Genomic DNA, 19,834 nt, shown 5'->3' with positions numbered 1-19,834 from the left:
TGAGTTACATTAATCTCATAGTAGGAACTCCCATAAGTTTGAAGAAAGATGTTTTTAGAACAAAGAAAACAAACAGCAAAAACTGAATTTGAATCCTCCCAGAGCACATTGAAACAGAAAAATACAGAACATGTTTTCAGAGCATTTAAAAGAATGTAAGCAAAAAAGTTCCCCTCCCAACAATGATTTTAAAAATTGTGATTTAAAAAAATTATGAACTACTATACTATATCCAAATTACTCTTCCTTCTGCTCCTCCAAACAGGTACCACAGAAAAGACTTAGTCCAGAGGCAGGTGAGACTGTTCAAGTGAAGGAGAGTGTCCAAGGGATTGACATGCTTATAGATCAGTAGCATAATTTGCTATTTCAAAATCAAGCAGTTGGGAGGGGGGGTGGGACACCTGCAAGTGTAAAAAAGCATGACAGCAGGAAGGTAGGTGTTAGACCAGTAATTTCAAATCTGTGTGGCAGAGTGCACTATTATGCTATGAGAAAGAAATTAAAGGTGGAATACATTTGGTGCAGTTATTGTGCTCACAGAAAGGCCTTTCATAGAATCTGGTTGGAAGGAACCCTGGGAATCATCTAGTCCAGAGCTTTCCAAACTTTTCATGCTGGGGACACACTTTTTGGACATGTATCATTTTGTGACACAGTAATTCAGTTTTACTAGCAAACTGGAGGTTAAACTAACCCCTTTTCAGCCTCAGGAGGAGTGCAGGGAACATTCGCATGACACACCTACACACTGCAGCCGACACACTAATGTGTCGCGACACACAGTTTGGAAAGCTCTGATCTAGTCCAACCCCCTACAATGCAGGAATATGCAGTTGTCCCATATGGGGATCAAACTTGCAACCTTGGCATTATCAGCACCACGCTCTAAACCAACTGAGCTATCCCAGTGGATGCTGCCTCTGATGGAAGAGGAGGGAATTCAATCAGGCATGAAGGTAAATCAGCAAATTCACCTCCCCTCCTCTTCCATTAGGAGAACTGTCCTCTAGATGAAAAATTATTCTGTGAGCGCAAAGTATCCAGTTGAATTCCATCTTAAATATTTTAAGGGCCTGTAGCCCAAAGTACCCAGCTGCAGCAAGGGCTTCCTGTTTCCTCTCTGAAAGAACTACTGCAATGGTCTTAGCTCTTTCTAGTTAGGAGGCACACACTGATCAATGACTTGTGCAGAAAAAAAATTGGGAGTAGGCTCCTCTGTGGGTAAGTAGTTCTTAGTGGTGTTATACACACTGAAAATAAATTTTGCAGGTGTGAGTGAAGTGTAGGACTGATTTTTACGTCTGAAAAAGGATGCTTCTGCTTCCAAAAGCTCAGGAAACACACTGTTATAAACCTTCACAAAGAAAGTGGTGAGTTATATAGCAATAAAGTATGAACAGGCAAAGGAACCAAAAATGTTTTAAAGTTGTAATTCCACAGCAGATCTAGTCAGCCAGTGTGTGGATTTTCAAATAAAATGAGAAACAAACCCCCACAAGCCAATAAATACAAGTAAAATAAACACGCTCAATTAAAGCACTCTAGGGCACCAGAAAACTTTGTGATGCAACTATTTCAGAAAACTGCAGTAGAGGACTTTAGGAAATGTTCCATTCATTCAGTTATATGTTATATAAGTTGTCGATCATGTCAGTTTGGCTTTCCTCCAATGAAATGGTGTGTGCTAGAACACACCCAATATTTCCCTTCAACTGTGCATTGGTAATTGTGGGCAAGGAAGCTGATCTTGTAACTGAGGAATTCTAGTACTTCATAGAAACATTGGAGGGCTTAATGGTGGTTAATGAAAGCAGGAAAATCTTCAATAAAGCAGCTTTTTAAAAAAGGGGGGGGCTGGAAAAATATTGTGATAAGTAATATAGGAACCATAAGACATTAATTAATGTTCTAGAACTTTTGGATGAAAGTAAACATATAACATATAATTGAGACATACAACTCATAAATGTCAGTAATAATAATACAATTATGAAAGCTCTGTTGGAGTTGACAATCATGCTATCTATTCCAGACAGCCAAATAGAAATGAAATGAATAATATTATTAAGTAATAGCCTAATGTTTTATTTAATGTAATATTTTAGTAAAAAACTATAGGTGGTGGTAAGAGACATTGCTAACTAATATTCTGCTTTTGTTTTTTCAGTGATCCAACGTACTTTGATGAAAACTGGTTAAACAGAATCAAAACTGAAGTAGGGGACAACTGGAGACTAAAGGTATTTTCACAGTTTAACTCTGATTTTAACTTTCAGTACACAAATTATTGCAGTTATACGTGTGTGTGTGTGCATTTTATGAATTTTATGTTGCCTTTTCCAGAGTTTCAGAGTATGTTAAGGATTAATACTGAATCAGGGCTGATTTTACCTAACCTAACCGGTCCCGTCAGCAAAAGCCTTGCTGAAGGATTGCTGCTTGCACAATGGGACTCTCCACACCCAACTGACATAAGATCAAGCCAAAATAAATATATAGGGTGGTATTCAGTGACGTTTTATGCAGTGTAAACCCCTTGAAATTAATGAAAAGGACTGGGCTAGGTCCATTAATTTCAGTAGGTCTGCTTTGAGTAAAAATTAGTTCAATATCATCCATAATACCGAAATCTTTCTTCTTATGTATAGGTGTTTGTTTGTTTTTACACCAATATACCACTCCCTACTCTATGCTGATTCAGAAGTGAGTTCTTGAGTTGAGCTGATTCAGAAGTGAGACCTTGAGTTGAGAGGAAAGTAGCATGGTAAAGGGGGTTCTGTTGGACCACATGGAAACTAAGAGACCCTCAGCTAATATCCCTGTATGCCATATGCCTCTGAACTTTCAGTGTTTGCGGGTTTGAAAACACACACACACACACTATTTATAATCCACCCTTTACCTGGTTCCAGACCAGGATATATACACTTCAAAATAACAATTAAATAGTTAAATAAGATACCAATCAAAACATTAAAAACGTGTTCAGAAAGAATATAACAGTAATGCAGAGAGGAACTAGATTCATTCATTCATCCACCAAAGGACTTTAATTGCTGAATGAAAGTACAGTCGTACCTTGATTTTCGAACAGCCTAGTTCTTGAACATTTTGGCTCCTGAACGATCGAAACCTGGAAGTGAGTGTTCCAGTTTTCAAGTGTTCTTTTGGAAGCCAAACATCCGACAGGGCTTCCGCAGCTTCCGATTGGCTGCAGGAGCTTCCTGCAGCCAAGCAGAAGCTGTGCTTTGGTTTTTGAACGTTCAAGTCAAATAGACTTCCGGAATGGATTCTGTTCGTCTTCCAAGGTACGACTGTATAGAATTATGGTGTTTATTATTTTTTACTGTTTCTTTCATCCACGTGCCATATTCATCATACCAGTTGCTGATGAGGAGTCTACACTACAGGCCAAAAGACTGAATTAACCCTCTTTATGTTTGCAGTTCATGTTTGCAGAAGGCAAAGCCTTAAAATTCTTTCCATTGGAGTCTTTTTCAGTCTAACCTGCTGATCTGGAGGTAAAATGGGAGCTTTTGTCTTGAATCCCAGATTCCTCTTGGTTAGTAAAAATCAGAGGGGAGGAACTGCTACACCTTACTCTCATTATTCCACATTTGTTGATTTTCAAGTCTCAAGAGCTTTTGCTGAAATCTTTGCTTCTTGATGGTACTGTTGTCATAGGGGGAAATGAAACATTACGAATTACCTTTTTAAATTGGATTGGGTATAATCTGGCCTTGTGGTGATTCATGGATGAGAAAAACAGAATCCTTGACAGTACTTGTTTACTTGCACAAATGGCTTTGTCCTTGTAAGGCTTATGAATGTAAAAAGTTGAGAGACGATTGCATTGGTGGTGGAAATACTTTTTTTCTACCCATTTGTTCCCAAATGAAAATGTTCTAGTACAAATAGATGCTTGCATTCCTTATGTATACAGAAGATTGCCCCTCCTACATATCTGAGCAGTTTGAAGATGGGAAATTTCACAGGAAAGTTCAAGAGAATTGTATGGAATTTTCAACACATGGATAAAATTTCTAAACAGTTAAGATGCTGCTGCTGGATTTTGATCCCTGATATTTGAAAACGAGCCATTGAGACCCATAGCCAAAATATCTGGAATGATTTCAGGGTTGAGGCAACTTGAACACTTCTCCATGTATTGCATTAGCAGCCACTGCATACGTGGGCAATGTTCTCATAAAGACGTATCAAAGATTTGCATTTGGCGAGGGGTCTAACAGCTTTCCAAATTTCTTAACAGTAGGATACACAGTACAATCATTGAAGCAGTATTGTCAGTGGGTCACCCCAGGTTATCTAAATCTGTCTCGGAATTCACACTGCAGGCTTAGGCAGCAGCATTGAAACCCAAGCTGCATTATTTCTTATGTATACAGTTGCTTGCAAGGAACAGTTTGGTGGCTTTCCCTTTGGGGGAAATGGCAGAGAACAAAAACTAAGACGTTTCAGTACAGTCAAAATGTTCTGCCTGTGACTATTTGAAATGATACTTCAGTATTTCAAAAATAAGATATGGTTGATGGTAATTTGGAGCAACCAATAGCATGCCGACAGAAGAGTAAAAGATAAACTGCCCCAATGACTGCTTTGTGCGCCACCAGGGACATTAAATACTTTGCTCTTCTTGGGTGGAATTCTGTTATGCTCTTCTGGCACTCAAGACTGCATCCTATGTTGGTACCATTTACTCCCCAACCCCTTGTGTTCCATTTAGAAATAACTTGTCTAGATAATTGAGGGTTGTTGTTTTGCATGTTGCCTGGGATAGCTCCGTCAGTAGAGAATGAGACTCTTAATCTCAGAGTCGTGGGTTCGAGCCCCATATTGGGCAAGAGATTCCTTTATTGCAGGGGGTTGGACTAGATGACAGTCATGGTCCCTTCCAACTCTACAATTCTGTGATTCCGTGATCTATCATCTGACAAAGCAAGCATTGTGCATGATCCAGATATACATTTCTGATAATCAGTTTATATAATTTTCTGCGTAAATCATGTCTTCCCATTGAACTGCGCTCCTTAAATTCTGTGTAATTCAAAATTTTTGGTAATGAATCTTAACTTCTTCTGTTTACACTATAATTTATCTGCCCAATAAAGTTTTTCACTTCAAGGATTATGCTTATTTGCACAATCATTTCAAGCATTTTATTATAGTACTGTCACATGGTATTGAATCCATTCTCGTGGGTCCTGATTCTTGCCTAGGGTACAGTTTTTGGCATTGGCTGTTTAAAGAATTTGAGAACGAGAGCAAGCCTAAGTATTGATTTGTATCGGCTAATGAGGAAATCTAAATTATTTGGGAGCTTGTGGTCTTGATAACCTGAAAACAAGATGTCAAAATGCCATCCAGCTTTTTAAATTTAATGGCATTTTGACATTTTGCTATCAACTTAAAAGGACCGTTAGGTTTCAAAGAGTGGGGTGAAAAAATGAACATACTTGTTTCAAGCCTGTCTAATGGCTCTGTTGTGTGTAAGAACTTGTTTCTGTCCTCCCCACCCCCAACTCCTGTTGTGTTGATGCTGCTTTTGAAGCTCTGCCAATTTGGACAAGCAGATACTGCCAAGAAAGGGCTCAGAAACCCTGCTGTGTGCACAGTGTTCCCAGTGTGGCCCAAAAAGAAATCTTTATATTTGAGAAGCACCATGGGGGTATAAGCCTGAGCCCCCAAACTCATTGCTGTAGGTAGTTGCTATATCTATTTGCTTTCCCGTCCCTTTGAATATGAGCAGAGAAAATCTATAAATGAAAAATAAGATTAATTGCAAAATCTTTATTTGATGATTGCTGCTTTAGGCCGAAAAAAATCTTAGCGATTGGCTGTTTTAGGCAAAAATGGCTTTTGGCTAGAAAGATAAATTCTTGTAGAGAGCAACGTAAGATTGCGCTTCGATGCGGCCTCTCACAGTTTCTCAGTATGCAATTTTTTTCCTTCCTTTTTTAAAAGGTGAGCAATCTGAAGAAAATTTTAAAAGGAATTTTGGACTACAATCATGAGGTAAGGCCTTTTGTTTGCTTATACAAACTGATTTTCCCCACTTCATTCTCCTTTCAACTTGTTTTGCTTCATTTTCATTATTCTGTTTGTGTAACAGGAAAATAAGGATTACTAAGGATAAAAGTATAGCTCTTTAATTCAGAAAACTGATCCTTTATAAATATTTTAGAAGGCCCTTTGACAGTCTTTCCCCAAATTTGTAATTTATACAAAAGGAATCCCACACACTCACCCCCCCCCCCGTGTGCTGTCCATTGTTTATGTACCTCCTATTAAGCTGATGGATGTTTCCTCACATAGCTTCTTTTTCTTAGAGCAATTAAAATAGATACTTTTGGAAAGTCTCTTGATAAAACCACAAAGGCTAAGCTTTATTATCTCAGCAGTAGCTATGCCTTCCCATCAGTAGCAGAATTCAAATTTATTATTTTGGAAAGATAGGAAACTTTAAGTGTTCAGCATTATTTGATTTTGTAGACAGCTTTGTAGTATTAATTTAAAAAGTCCTTAATGCAATTCTAGATATATCCATTGAAGAGCCTCTCACTTCAGAAAATTTCTTTCTGCTTTCTATTTTCACAAAGAGAAACAATCTACAATAAATACGTTTAAGAATATTCTGGTGTGCCACTATTTTGGACAAATAATAATAATTACCCATGTAAGTTGCTTTGAGTTGCCATGGCAAAAAAGCAACCAATAAATGTAAACAACAACAACAAATATTTATGGAGCTAAGTGTTTGAACGTTGGTGGCTCAAGATACTTGTTAAAAGTCAGCTGTAGCTTAGAAGAGTTACTGTGCTGTTTACATAAGAGAAGACTGTTCTCACCGAAAGAGTGGACTAGTTGGTTCGATGTGCATGTGCGTCTAGACCAAATGAGCCGCCAACGTCATGGGGCTTGAACGTATACCACAGCATGACTATAACTAAATTTCCCCCAGCATCTTGGCAGATTGGGTTGCTGGATGAAATTAGCAGGCAAAGGAAGGGTTTTCTTGTTTCTGCCTTCTGTTTTTCTCCACTATAGATAAATCCCTTCTGTACTGTTGGTTAGTTCCTTGTTGGCCCAGACCTGGATCTGAAGATCTAGTGTCCTTGACATATGGAGGCTTGCCAAATTCAAGAGATGGGCTCCTATACTATTCACCATGTCTACATCTTTGAATTTTCACAGATTTTGGGACAACAGATCAATGATTTTATCCTTCCTGATGTCAACTTAATTGGGGAGCATTCAGAAGTTGCTGAGCTTGGAAGAATGCTTCAACTTATTTTGGGCTGTGCTGTAAACTGTGAACAAAAACAAGGTCAGTTAAACTTTGGTGGAAAGGGTGCATCATTCAAACTGGACACACAAACACAACTTTTATTGTTTTGTTTAACAATATTTATATACCCCCTAATAAAAACAAAAACCATCTTAAGTGGTTTACATAAAGTAACATAAAATATCTGTTAGAAAACATCAATAAAATCAACAGACTTCAAAAACATATAGACACAATAAAATGATAAATATAGATATAGATAAATCAAAATATAGATGAAATCAACAGTTTTTAAAATAAAAAATGCATAATAAAACTTCAACAAGGTTTTCAGCAAGCATTTAAAACCATTCTTCTCCCTCATTTATGTTTATAAACAAAAAATTACCTTTACTATATGATAGATGGAAGCTATGAATACTGCAGGAAGCACAGAGCTATTTATCCTTCTGATTGTTGTAAGTATGGATGATTACGTGCCCAAATTTCTCTCTTACAGAGTATATCCAGACCATCATGATGATGGAGGAGTCTGTTCAACATGTTGTCATGACAGCCATTCAGGAGGTAAGGAATTGGATGATGGTAAATGGAAGACTGAGACAGCAGTTTGTTACAACTGCTTCTTTCAGTTTAGCAGAAAGAAGTAATTTAACACAAAAGGGCATGGTATGTAAAAATGAGAAATATTGTCACCCTCTGATAGACAAAATAAAATTTCTAATGTATATCGCATATTTAATAAACTGTTCCACTTTTCTTTAAATCTAGAAGATATAACCTTCTGGATACCAATACTAGGTTCCCTTCTTGCCTTTCCTTCCCTGTGGTTCCCACAACAATTTAGAACTACTAGTTTAGTTTGTAATAGAAGATTTGGCGATTGAACTTCATTTCCAGTAAGGGTAACAAGGCCCACTGAGGCTGTAATTCAGTGCATACATACCTAGAAATAAATCCCACTGAATTCTATGGGACTTTCTTCTGAGGAGGTATGCATAGGATTATGCTGTGATTATCATTAAATGTCATTTGAACATCGTTTTTAAAACTGGATGACTGGTTTTCAGGTTAATTGTAATTGGATTTGATAGCACTATTTGCAGTATGCTAGCGTAAAGGTGATTTATGAGTAATTAGTAGTATTGGAATAAGTAGGGAAACCAATGATCCACTTGAACCAAAGTTAAGCACTTTTAAGTCCCCTTAATTTAAGAGCGCATGTTTAAAAAATTGTTTAAATCGTTACCACTGAAATTAATAGGGATGAAAAGTGTTTTAATGTTGGTTGGATTGTGTCCCAGATTTCAGTTTAGCAGCTTAAGAAATACTAGAAACTGATATGAGTCTAATTGAAGGGAAGGGAAGGGAAGCCATTTCAGCTTTCTGTTTTAATGTTGTAAGTGGTGCAATTGAGAACAATGTAAATGTTGATTTGGATATTTCATAGGGTGGTGTGTTAAGCAACATTTTCTTTGAACCCTGCTGCTTCTGAATGATCGTTAGATTTATGAACTTAAGTGGAGTTATTTTTCAACCACCTCTGGCACACAGCTGCTGCATGTTGGTAGTTTTGTGTATGGCATGAAACAGGATTCATAACTGGCTGGTCAACACTGAGCAGGCTTTTCTGGGAGGGGCAGGTAATTTTATTGAATGTCTTACTAGCCTTAAGGCAAACTAGTCCATATGAAACAGCTGCATTCCTACTAAAACACCATCTGACATGCTTAGAGAAAATGTACAGCTTAGTAAGCTGCCCCGTGACTCCTGGAGACAAAAGAAGGACACACTTGCAGAAAAGGGCTCTACTCTAGTGCACTGCTTTTCTGCAATTAGCTGGAAGTAGAATTTCAGCAAAGGTTTGACATAAAAATTAATATTCCACTGTATATTCCAGCAGTGCCCTTCCCCATCCTTCTGACATGTCTGCTTGCGGGCTCCATTCAACAAAGCTTTCACATGCCAGTTGAAAAGTTTCCTGTTTGCAAGTTTCAGCCTTTGTTTTTCACTTCCTCTTGATCGCATCTGGGAATTAGTTATGAGTAGACTTTGATTTGCACCTTGCATAGTCTCTCTGAATTGCCCCAGTGTCAATTTCTCCTGCCAGGGTTTGTGTGGCTTTAATTATTAATTGCCTAACATTTTTCTTCGTACTGTTTTGCCACTAAAAATATAATAAATTGTGAGAGGAGATAGTAAAATTAGAATATAAATCAAATCAGTAATTAAAGCCATCCACCTTTTCACAAGGAAAAAAACCCATCATTGGAGTAAGTTCAAGAGGGTTTTCATCATAATCTCCAAGCCCAGAGCATGGAGTGGTATAAAAGAGGGAATTTGCAAAGAACAAGGGTGGAATTCATTGTAGCACTAAGTATCTTGCAACGGATGGCAGTTGCAAAGAAAACAGCATGGAAGCAGTCTAGGTACTATGAAGCTAAATCACCTTGGCCCAGAAGAGAGCATTCACTAATTATTCAGTAACTAGTTTTACTTTCTCTTTGGCTTTTGTCCAGCATGAGTGTAATGTTGATAACAAGCACATACATAACAGGTGAGGGAAAGTCAGTGCATTGCACTTTCAATGTTGGACCCTTTGTATCAGGAGTGCCCATAATCCCTATGGGCCATGCTGTCTAGGGCTGATGGCTTTTGTCCAACAGTTTCTGGAGGGTCAGAGGTTTCCCATCTCTTCTTTATAGCACTTGAGGTTCTTCTGCAGTCAACAGGGAAGAAAATATTCTGGAACACATATGGCACTAAAACCATTCTGGTGTAGAACAGTATGTTTACTTTTCAGCATTGTGTTTTTAAAGGACATGCCCTCCATATTGTGCTTTAAGATTCTCATCCCTCTGGACCCCAGAATTTAAAATGTTTGGAACTTTCTGGGATCCAGGAAATCTAGGGAAAGCCTTAAGGTGAAGAAAGAAGGCAGACACAATTCCCAAAACTGCTGATTTTTAAAACTATTGTTATTAAAACACACACTTGAAAGTACATTGAGCAGGAAAAGCAGAGACCATTGCTGTGTTGAAAGGCTTTATATTATAGCTGAAACTCACCAGGCATCACATTTTCTAGATTGCTTCAATAAATGACAAGCAACAAATGGAAACAAATAACAATGGGTCATGCATGGGTTCCTCAGACAAAATTTGTATGTGTCTAGACTAGAATTCTAGGTGTAATTCATCCACTTATTGCACAACATGCCAAGTAATATCCTTTATAGTACTGTATGTAGTAAAATATAATATTTATATTAAAAATATACTACTGCTCAAAGAAGTGAACTTTCATGCCATTTGTAAGGCATTGGGTAGGATCCGTAGTCTGTTGATGGGGTTGTAAGCCTTTGCCTTCACCCTCTATGGTAGCAAAGTATCCTGAACCTTGGGGAGGTGATTTTGTTTGAACATCTACATAGGGGCTGAGGGCCATCGCACACCTCAAAAGGTGGTGTTCTTGATAAGTGGCCCCTATTTGATGTATGTCATAGGGGCTATCCTTTACTCAGGAGTGACCCCAGTTGAGCAGCTGGCAGGCGGGCTGGCTGGTTTAGGAAGTACCCAGTGCCTGAGCCAAAATCTCACCTCACATCTATAGTCAATTAAGTTGTGTCCTAATTTGGTTCTTCCCCTTCATGGCACACAATTAATACTAATATTAAAACTGCAATTCTGCTCAGAGAAGTGAATTTTCATGCCATTGGCACACTTCATTCATGTGATGACCTCAGCTTAGTTTAAAATGCACATGATCTCCAACAATAACAATGAAATAGAAGTCACCATGTGTGGGCGCTGTTACACATACCCATTCACATACTGAGTTGTCCAACTGCATCTGCTAGTAGAAGCTGACAACCTGGCTCTTCCACAACCTTGGATATGGTCTGATTTATGATCATGCCTCAAGGTAATCTCTGCTTTTGATCACAACGCAGCATAAAACTAAGAACGTGAATAAGAGCGTACAGTTGCAGGCCCAGTTAGGAAATTTTGACATTGATACAAAAGAAAACTTTGACCATTCCGTTCTAGGAGTGAGAAGTGTTCTGTCTAGCAAATGTACAAAGATAACTTTGGGATAGCAAGGGACTATAAAGTAACAAGGAATGTGGCAGGCTCAGACACATAGACACGGCCTAACGAAAAGGTCTCTTTCCCACACCCAAACCCCCACTCCAAGCAATGATGCAAAAGAGTATCTATTCTTGTGAAATCAACTAGTAAAAGTAAGTTATTTTCCTGATTGCTTACTTATGACTTCTTTTTTGGGTATATATCTACAAACCCCAAAGTTTCTGAACATTTTAGACTGCCCTGTTTATTAAACGAATAAAAATAAATCTTTTGCTTTTTCTAATCCAGTGTAATCTAATTGCAGTTGATGAGTAAAGAATCTCCAGTCTCTGCTGGAAATGATGCTTACGTTGATCTTGACCGTCAGGTACCTAATGCCAGATGTTTTCTTTCTTTCTTTTTATTAGTGGAACTCAGTATGCAATTTTCTTGGCATATTGTAAATGAGCTGCAGCTTGCGTTTTTTTGTTTTTTGTTTTGTTTTTTGAGTTTGTATCTTTAAAAAAATCAAAGTAAGCAGCATACAACAAATCTGAATCTAATTGTATATAAGCATTATGTGCAGAATGCTTGGTGTGGGCCATTTTATTTATAGAAAATGGGTAAATGCTGCAACATTTTGGAAGCAAATGGTAGCTCAGTTAGTAGAGCACATCCTTTGCATGCAATGGTCCCAGGCTCAATCTGGGATGATTCCACTTTAAAGAGGGTCAAGTATCAGGTAAAAGGAAAGGCCTCTACCTGATACAGTTTTGGACTAGATCAGGGGTAGGCAACCTAAGGACCGGGGCCAGTTGCAGCCTAATGCTGACCCCTGGACTAGACAGACAAGTTGTGTGGCCTGATGTAAAGTGGTTTGGTATGTTCCTAAATAACCCAGCACACTGTCTCTCCTAGTAAGGATAGAACCCAGGGGTCTATGGAGGTTTTACCTTTAATGTCTATTCCTTGTGTTTTGTTTCCCAGTCTTTTGTGTTGTGTGAAAAAGAGTTAAAGCAAACAATATTCATTTCATGCAACTATAAAGAAAAGTGGTTTTTTAAAAGCTTTATTAACTTTGTGTGGTAATGTTTTTCTGTAGTGTTCTTATGTACAGATCATAGGGCTCAGTGTGAATATGTAAAATACTTCTATTTCTTGTTTACATATAATTAGTGGTCTAACCATGATAGTAGTTGTCCTTTTAAGATACTGTAACTAGGCAAGTTGTTACAGTGGTGCATCGTGATTCCAAAAAATCATTTGTGTATACGTCTGGTGCTTTCAGACATTTCTCTGTAGCATCTCCTAGCCCAAAAGAAGCAAGGCTTTGTCAGTTTTTTTGCCTTTCTTTGGGAGATTTTGCAGAGAAATGATTAAAAAATAAAACTAAGCTGTGCCTTGCATGCCTAGTTTCTTTTACTTATACATGAATGACTTCTTTGGATCACAGCCTTAGAAAATTATTGCATCATAATCTTTTTAGCAAATGGAAATATATTGTGTTTTAAAAAATACAGTTGAAGAAAACAACAGAAGAACTAAATGAAGCCTTAGCAACCAAAGAAGAAATTTCTCAGAGATGCCATGAACTTGATATGCAGGTAAGCAGACTCTTGCACAGTAAATGTAAAATAAGATTTTTGGGTTATAAATCTCAGCCTGTAGAAAATAAAAATATTTTTGTATAACATATTACATATGTAATTGTATCTTTAAAGTGCATTTCACAATTGTGTGTCTTGATTTGAGCATGGTCAATTATGATTTTGCATGGAGTGGCTGGGGCAACCCAGTCAGATGGGTGGCATATAAATAATAAAGTTATTATTATTGGCATTACATGAAGCAGACACAAGCTTGTGGGTTCACATCTCACTTCCCTTGTGCTCTCCCTGACTTCACCTTTCATAGCAAACCAGTCTGCCCAGTTTAGGTATTACAGCAAGTCATGATTTGTTGCAAAAGAAGAAGTCAGGGAGGAGGGAGGATGTGATCTGATCCATGTCTGTGATGTTCCTATCAGTCCACCCATTACTAGTAGCTTACAGTCCATACCAGAGAATATATTTTAGCCAACCAAGTTTTGCTTAGACACTTAGAATAATGGGCCTATGCTCGTTATGTTCATAATTTTCAGTGCATCTACTCAGAGTATGACTAACATTGGATACAACCATATATATTGTTGGTTCACTTGTATTTGAAGTTGCATTTACTTTCCTTATTGATAAAAGAATTTATCTATGCTCTTCCTGCCTTTGTAAGGCACCATTATTATTTTTCTTCCTTCATACTCCTTTGGTTGTCCCATTGTTGAATTGTTTCAACCCCTGTTTGAGTTGCTTAGTGGGTGTAGAGTTATCTTTGGTTTATGCTATGAGAATTACACACATGTACCCCAAACTGATTTCCCCCTGATTTTATTGTTAATATGTAGTTTGGCCCTGTACCTCTACGTTAGTTTTTGTTAAGACTTATTAGTGGCACCGTTGTTTGCTTTTAGCTGTACATTTGTCCGTTGTGTTTTGGTAATAGGTTGCTACACTGCAAGAAGAGAAGAGTAGTTTGCTAGCAGAGAACCAGGTCTTGATGGAACGCCTAAATCAGTCTGATTCTATAGAAGATCCCAATAGCCCAGCGGGACGTAGACATCTGCAGCTACAGACACAGTTAGAGCAACTCCAAGAGGAAACTTTCAGGTACGAGTTTCATGGTGGTGTAAAGTCACAGCAGCCACCATGTATTGGAAGATAATGAATTCAGTCCAACTATATTAACTTGTTGAGTTGTATTTTAATAACTTCACATTAGGTCATGAGTGGGGAACGCTTTTGGTCTGGCAAGCGAGATTGCTATCTGTCCTCACACACACACCCCATACACCAGCTTTGACAGGTTGGTGGGACAATCCACCTTTCAACTATCTGATATCCCACCACCTAAAGTCCTTTGCACAAGGGACTTAAGAAATAGGGAACACAATGATTTATCTTTTTTCATTTGTTTTAGATCAAAGATCATGAAAACTTCCACAGTGGCACATAATTTTGACAATGAAAGCAATTGAAATGTTCACTGAAAGCTTACTATGAATGTTGCATTGAGAACTAGCACAATTTCACTTTCTAAACTGAATAAATTAAAGTTGATCAGAAATTCACTTGTTTTCCCTCCCATTGGTTAGATTAGGGTGGGCAACCTTCAGACTACAGGCCTAATTAGGTACGGCACAGTCTTGATTTCTCCTGCAAGGCCACCTACTTCAAACCATACCCACCTGTCTCAGACCTGGCATTATTATGTAATTTGTTGAAAGGTAAAGGGCAGGTGGAGGAGGCACAGTTTCTAGTGCATAATGGGGAGCCGTAAAATACACTCCTGATTGTACCTTGGCAGGGGAGGCTTGCTGAGAGCAAGAGAGCTGGGATAGACTGCACTACTGATCTCCCTGTGGGAAATTCTGTAGCCAGTTGATTGCAGCAGAAAAGTTTCCTGTGCTTGGCTGCACCAGTGAATTCCCCAGGGGACCGATTCTTGAAGGGCATTGCAAAGACCTGAGCATGACACTTTGAAAGCCCCTTGGTCCTTGCAAAGAGTCCTGCTCAGCTCTTTGAAGCACTAGTAATCAGTGGTGTTTCAAAGCACCGTGCAGGGCTCTTTGCAGGGAGTGCCCCACCCACCTCTCATCTGTTCTCTGGCAGTGTGAAAGGGGAGGTAAGGATGTGGCCTGCTGACCAGCTACAGTTCCCTACTCCTGTGCTAGATGGAAGTTTGTAAGCTGGATGTGGGCCACAGAGCAAGGTCCCATTATCTCTTTCCTCACTTTAAAGAGAGAAAACTATTTTAAATGCCTGCGTGTGAGAGAAAGAAATTCCACACTTCCATGTTATGCTGCTCTGCTTTAATTTTGTGTGCAGCCTGGCTGAATGTGCTTTGTAACTGATGTTTTTACTACAAGATGGCAGGAACCTATTTGAGTTCCTGATGCAAGTAGATCAATTTATATGGCAAAATATGGTTTTGGTTGCGAGGTCACTGGAGGATGGAGCTTGAATGAGGCAACTCTGGCACACTATTTTTGGATTTTCAGCCACTGTAATCTAAGTTTCTTTTATTAGAAACTCAGTTGTGTCCTATCTATGTTTCTTTGTTTTCAGGTTGCAGAAGAGGAAAATTTGAATCCTGCTTAGGAGCTGCTAAGCATTTTGTGTGTGTTGCCTTGTTTGTTTGCTTGTTAAAAAGAAATCTGTTGTGGTTTACAGATTAGAAGCAGCAAAGGATGATTATCGAATTCGTTGTGAAGAGTTGGAAAAGGAAATTGCAGACTTGCGGCAACAAAATGAAGAATTAACAAATCTGGCTGAAGAAGCTCAGTCTCTGAAGGACGAAATGGATGTATTAAGGTAAGCCAGTTCTCTGCCCATAAGAATGCATATTTCTTCATGGGGATGATTCTGAAGAACAAAATTCAGTGATACATTCTATACACAGCTTTCTAATGGTTCTGATTGCTGGTTCTGAATAGGCTACACTGGCTTCCTGCCCATTACTGAGACAATTCATTGTGCTAGTTTTAAACATTAAAGCCCTAATTGGCTTGGGAACAGCCTGCCTTTGTCTGTATGACTCCCTCAACATTTAAGATCTGCCTCAATGTCCTCCCAGCATCTGAACTAAGGCTGGTGGTGTGATAACTGAGTGGGGGCACATTCAGATGTGTCTTTTGCGTCTAAAATTCCCAGAGAGATTGCCTGGTGCAATCTTTGTCTTCCTTTTGTGCCAGGTGAAAATATATTTGTTTCCCCATGTCTTTTTGATTGCTTGATTATATATTATGCTGGAATTCTGTTGTTATTTTGTAGTATACTTATTTTTTTTATAATGCTTTCTAAGAGCTTTAGCCAAGCAGCAGCTAATAAACGCTTACATTAAAACGCATTCAGTAAAGGTTTTCCACCTATGGAATCTGTGCAACATCCCTCCCTCCAGGCATTCATCTGACAAAGTGGACAAGCTAGAAGGCCAGGTGGAATCATACAAAAAGAAGTTGGAAGATCTTGGAGATCTACGGCGGCAAGTGAAGCTCTTGGAGGAGAAGAACACAATGTACATGCAAAACACTGTCAGCTTAGAAGAAGAGTTGAGGAAAGCCAATGCAGCCCGCAGTCAGCTGGAAACGTACAAGAGACAGGTGAGCACAGGAGTGAGTGGAATTGGAGCCACTGCATTTCCCCTCACTTGTAAATCGCTTTATGCCAGTCACCTTACAGTTTCTTCTGTTCCTCAGCCAAGCCAGGGACCAAAAAAATCCCTCGTGGAATTTTTCACAGAAATGCTTTAAAACACTTTTCCAAATTTCATAAAATCCATATGATATTTTGGATTGAGAGTTGGACTTGGACTAGGGACGGTTAGGTTTAAATTCCCACAGCTACAAAACTCACTCGGCGACTGCTATTTTTAAAGGATCAAGTCTTAGAAGTGAACTTAGAAATAGTGGTGAATTTGTGAACAAGTAAAAACTAGAAGAAAAGCAATTATTAACAGACATGTTTGATAGAATCTGGTCAACTATAATTTTGATTAAAATGGCACATTTTAGATGAGTGTGTAATGAACAGCCAATAGTTTTTCAAATGACAGTCATTATTTATAATGTTTTGAAATTATAAACATAAAATACAATGCCTTTTGTTGTAATTATATTCTTTTGTATAAATGTTTTCAGTTGTTGCATCAATTTTTTTTAAAGTAAAACGGAGTTAAAATGGGTTATTTACAGGACACCCTGGGCCCATGGTCCAAAAAAAGCTTCCAATTTGCCACATTTTGGTTTAGTTTTATCCTTTGTTGCAAAATCATCCACCTGATTTTTCTCCATGTATCTGAGGAAACAACAGTTTTGTCTTTCTTAAGAGTCCCTGATAGGGCTGAACAAATATTGCATTTATTTTATATATCTGGCATAATAACAAGAAAAGTAAGTCATACTCTGAGACAGTGTGTTGAAGAGAGTGAATTGAGATTCAGCTGCATTAACGTAGCTGTGTTATGGAGTAAGTTGTGAGATATCAGTAGCAGTCTGCTTACATCTTTGGGTAGTTAATTCTGCAGGAGACAGCAGCTGGACACCAGTTTCATTTCCATTAATACTTGCTTCTCCATATCTGCTGATATTACCACCAGTAAAACAGATTGAGTAATAATTGTATTTATCTCAGTTTAGCAATTTCAGTATTTGAAAATGGAAGGCAGCTGTGATTGCCATTGAGTGAAAATCGACCATTGATACATCTCCCTTATCAGTCAGTTCGTTTCAGTGAACCATAGTAAAGTTTACCAGTTTAGGGTTGGGATATACAGTAAAACTAATCTGCACTTAACCGAAAATTTCTGCACCCTAGGAAGATTGCAGCAGGGGAGTGGACAAGTCCAAGACTCACCTGGGCTCATTCCTGTAACAATAAAACATTTTTTATTGTTGCAAATGAATGTGCCATTGGCTCTTGCGATGATTCATACATTTGTGTGTTATTGGTGATGTGATCCCTTCTTGCTCTTACAGGTAGTTGAACTCCAGAATAGATTGTCTGAAGAATCCAAGAAAGCAGACAAATTAGAATTTGAGTACAAGATGCTGAAAGAAAAAGTAGACAGTCTGCAAAAAGAAAAAGATGTATGTATCTAAATGTTGCTTTTTCTTCCTTGATAGAAGCAACTTTATAAACTCTTATCTCTTAAAAGAGTTGGTTTTTGATGATGTCCTCTTATAAATCCTAGGTTAAGTGTCTTTTTCTGTGCTGTAATGTAGTAGATTTCCAGAGTGCTTCTAAAAGCCTCTTCCAGCTCTTCTATTGGTTTCCTGCCTTCTTTATCTTTGTCTACCTTCTTTGACCTCCTCTCCCACTCTTAAGTCTCCATGAGAGTTCCTAGTAACTTCTTTTAACTACTGCAACTGATCATGTTGTCTCACTTTCTGCGTGGTTTTTCTACAAGGTCCATCGCTGTTTCACATGTCAGTTCATATATAATGCCAAAACATGGTTTACCCCGTGTCTATGGGTTGAGCTTGCATGCTGTTCCCTCTCTCACTCCACAGTTTATTTGTGGGTTTAGTGGGCCTGTGGAAGCCATGGTTTGCCATAAACCAAATAACTTAGTGTTCAGACAGAGATTGGGACAAAAGAGCATTGTGAGCACAGGGCTCTTTCTTGTTGGCATAAAACCATAGCTTGGAGTTACATGTCAACCAACCCATGGTGTCTATTGGTGCTCGCATTTTCATCTGTGGTTTTAGGTTTATGCAAATAATTCCCAGATCTACTTTCTCATACCTGATTTTTTGTCTTCCATGTGATTGTTTGACGTATGATGTTTCCTTCTGGATGTGGGTGTCTCCCATCTCAGATTTAACGTGGTGAAAACTAAAATGTTTTCTTTCCCTAGCCTATGCTTTTCCATCACTGTTTTTGATGCATTTATCTTTCTTGTTTACCAGAACTATAGTTAGTTAGCTCATCTCTGCATTCTTTCAGGCAATGCCCCAGAGCTGGCATTTTCTCCTGCCACTTTCACTATCCTTTAAAAACTTCAGAATACCTTTCACAAAACATCCTGTCACTAAGGTCATTGTACTCTTCTATTTAAATCTGCTTCTATACTTCGATTCTCTGTTGACAAAGAGTATAAAATAAACTTGAAAAAGCTTTCAGCGTGCAGGGAGAAAATGGATTTGACTGTAACACCAGAGCCAGCTCAGCTGTCATCAACACTACTTTTCCCTTCATCAGATGATATACATGAGTAGTTGCACAACCTTAGGTAGAAAAGCCCTTATTTCATTAACTAGAGCAGGCTCTGTGGAGAAAGGGAGGTTTGTCTGTACATCAACGTCTTTCCTGCTGCACATATTTTCTTCCATCATCTGTGTTCGTTGCTTTTCCTCCCTGCTACTGTCTGTCTCGTCCTCGCCTTCCCTATGCTTGGAGGCACCTCTTTGCCTCTCCAGCCTAATGCTGTCTCCCCTTCCTCCCACAATTGCAACTGCTGTGTCAAAGCCTTGTCTTGGTTCTTGCTTCATCGTTGTATGCTTCCTAGGTAGAAATTAAATCTCTTATCAACATATTTCAGCATGATTCCTTTTTTGTTCTTTATTGTTGAGGGCCCTACTGCCACCATAGTGTAGGCCTGATTGGGCCATTTCTGAACCTACATACCATTCATACATTGAAAACATATAACGTATATTAATTTCAGGTTCTAAAGAGCCAGGCATTCTAGAGCAGTGACTGTCTAGCTTTTTATATTCAAATACATTACTAAGTACATGTTAGAACACTGAGATGTGGCTGAAAATGGCAGCCCCTTGCCAAGTCTCTTCCCCAGCCCTTCAACCCTCCTTCCACTAACAATTAGTTCAACTTGTCTGGCCCTGACACTGTTATGTTGTGCA

The 19,834-nt window shown here is 38.6% G+C and overlaps 1 protein-coding gene across 4 annotated transcripts in view; it reads left to right on the top strand.

Annotated features, from left to right (window-relative positions):
* HOOK3 (hook microtubule tethering protein 3) overlaps positions 1–19,834 on the top strand; it is a 48,112-nt gene that overhangs the window by 14,167 nt on the left and 14,111 nt on the right. For 2 of the 4 annotated variants that reach the window (XM_033173144.1, XM_033173143.1), the window contains exons 3-12: positions 2,171–2,243; positions 5,986–6,036; positions 7,216–7,348; positions 7,809–7,876; positions 11,705–11,767; positions 12,900–12,983; positions 13,918–14,081; positions 15,645–15,785; positions 16,372–16,573; positions 17,948–18,058. In XM_033173144.1, coding sequence (XP_033029035.1) covers positions 2,171–2,243; positions 5,986–6,036; positions 7,216–7,348; positions 7,809–7,876; positions 11,705–11,767; positions 12,900–12,983; positions 13,918–14,081; positions 15,645–15,785; positions 16,372–16,573; positions 17,948–18,058 — 1,090 coding nt within the window. Of the gene's footprint in view, positions 1–265; positions 297–2,170; positions 2,244–5,985; positions 6,037–7,215; positions 7,349–7,808; positions 7,877–11,704; positions 11,768–12,899; positions 12,984–13,917; positions 14,082–15,644; positions 15,786–16,371; positions 16,574–17,947; positions 18,059–19,834 lie in introns of all 4 variants that reach the window. The other 2 variants (XM_033173146.1, XM_033173145.1) reach the window with 2 other exon arrangements.

This window comes from Lacerta agilis, chromosome 16 (assembly GCF_009819535.1).
Source record: "Lacerta agilis isolate rLacAgi1 chromosome 16, rLacAgi1.pri, whole genome shotgun sequence".
Classification (NCBI taxonomy): Eukaryota; Metazoa; Chordata; class Lepidosauria; order Squamata; family Lacertidae; genus Lacerta; species Lacerta agilis.
Note: the sequence above shows the minus strand (reverse complement) of the source record. Positions and strands in the feature narration are given on the sequence as shown.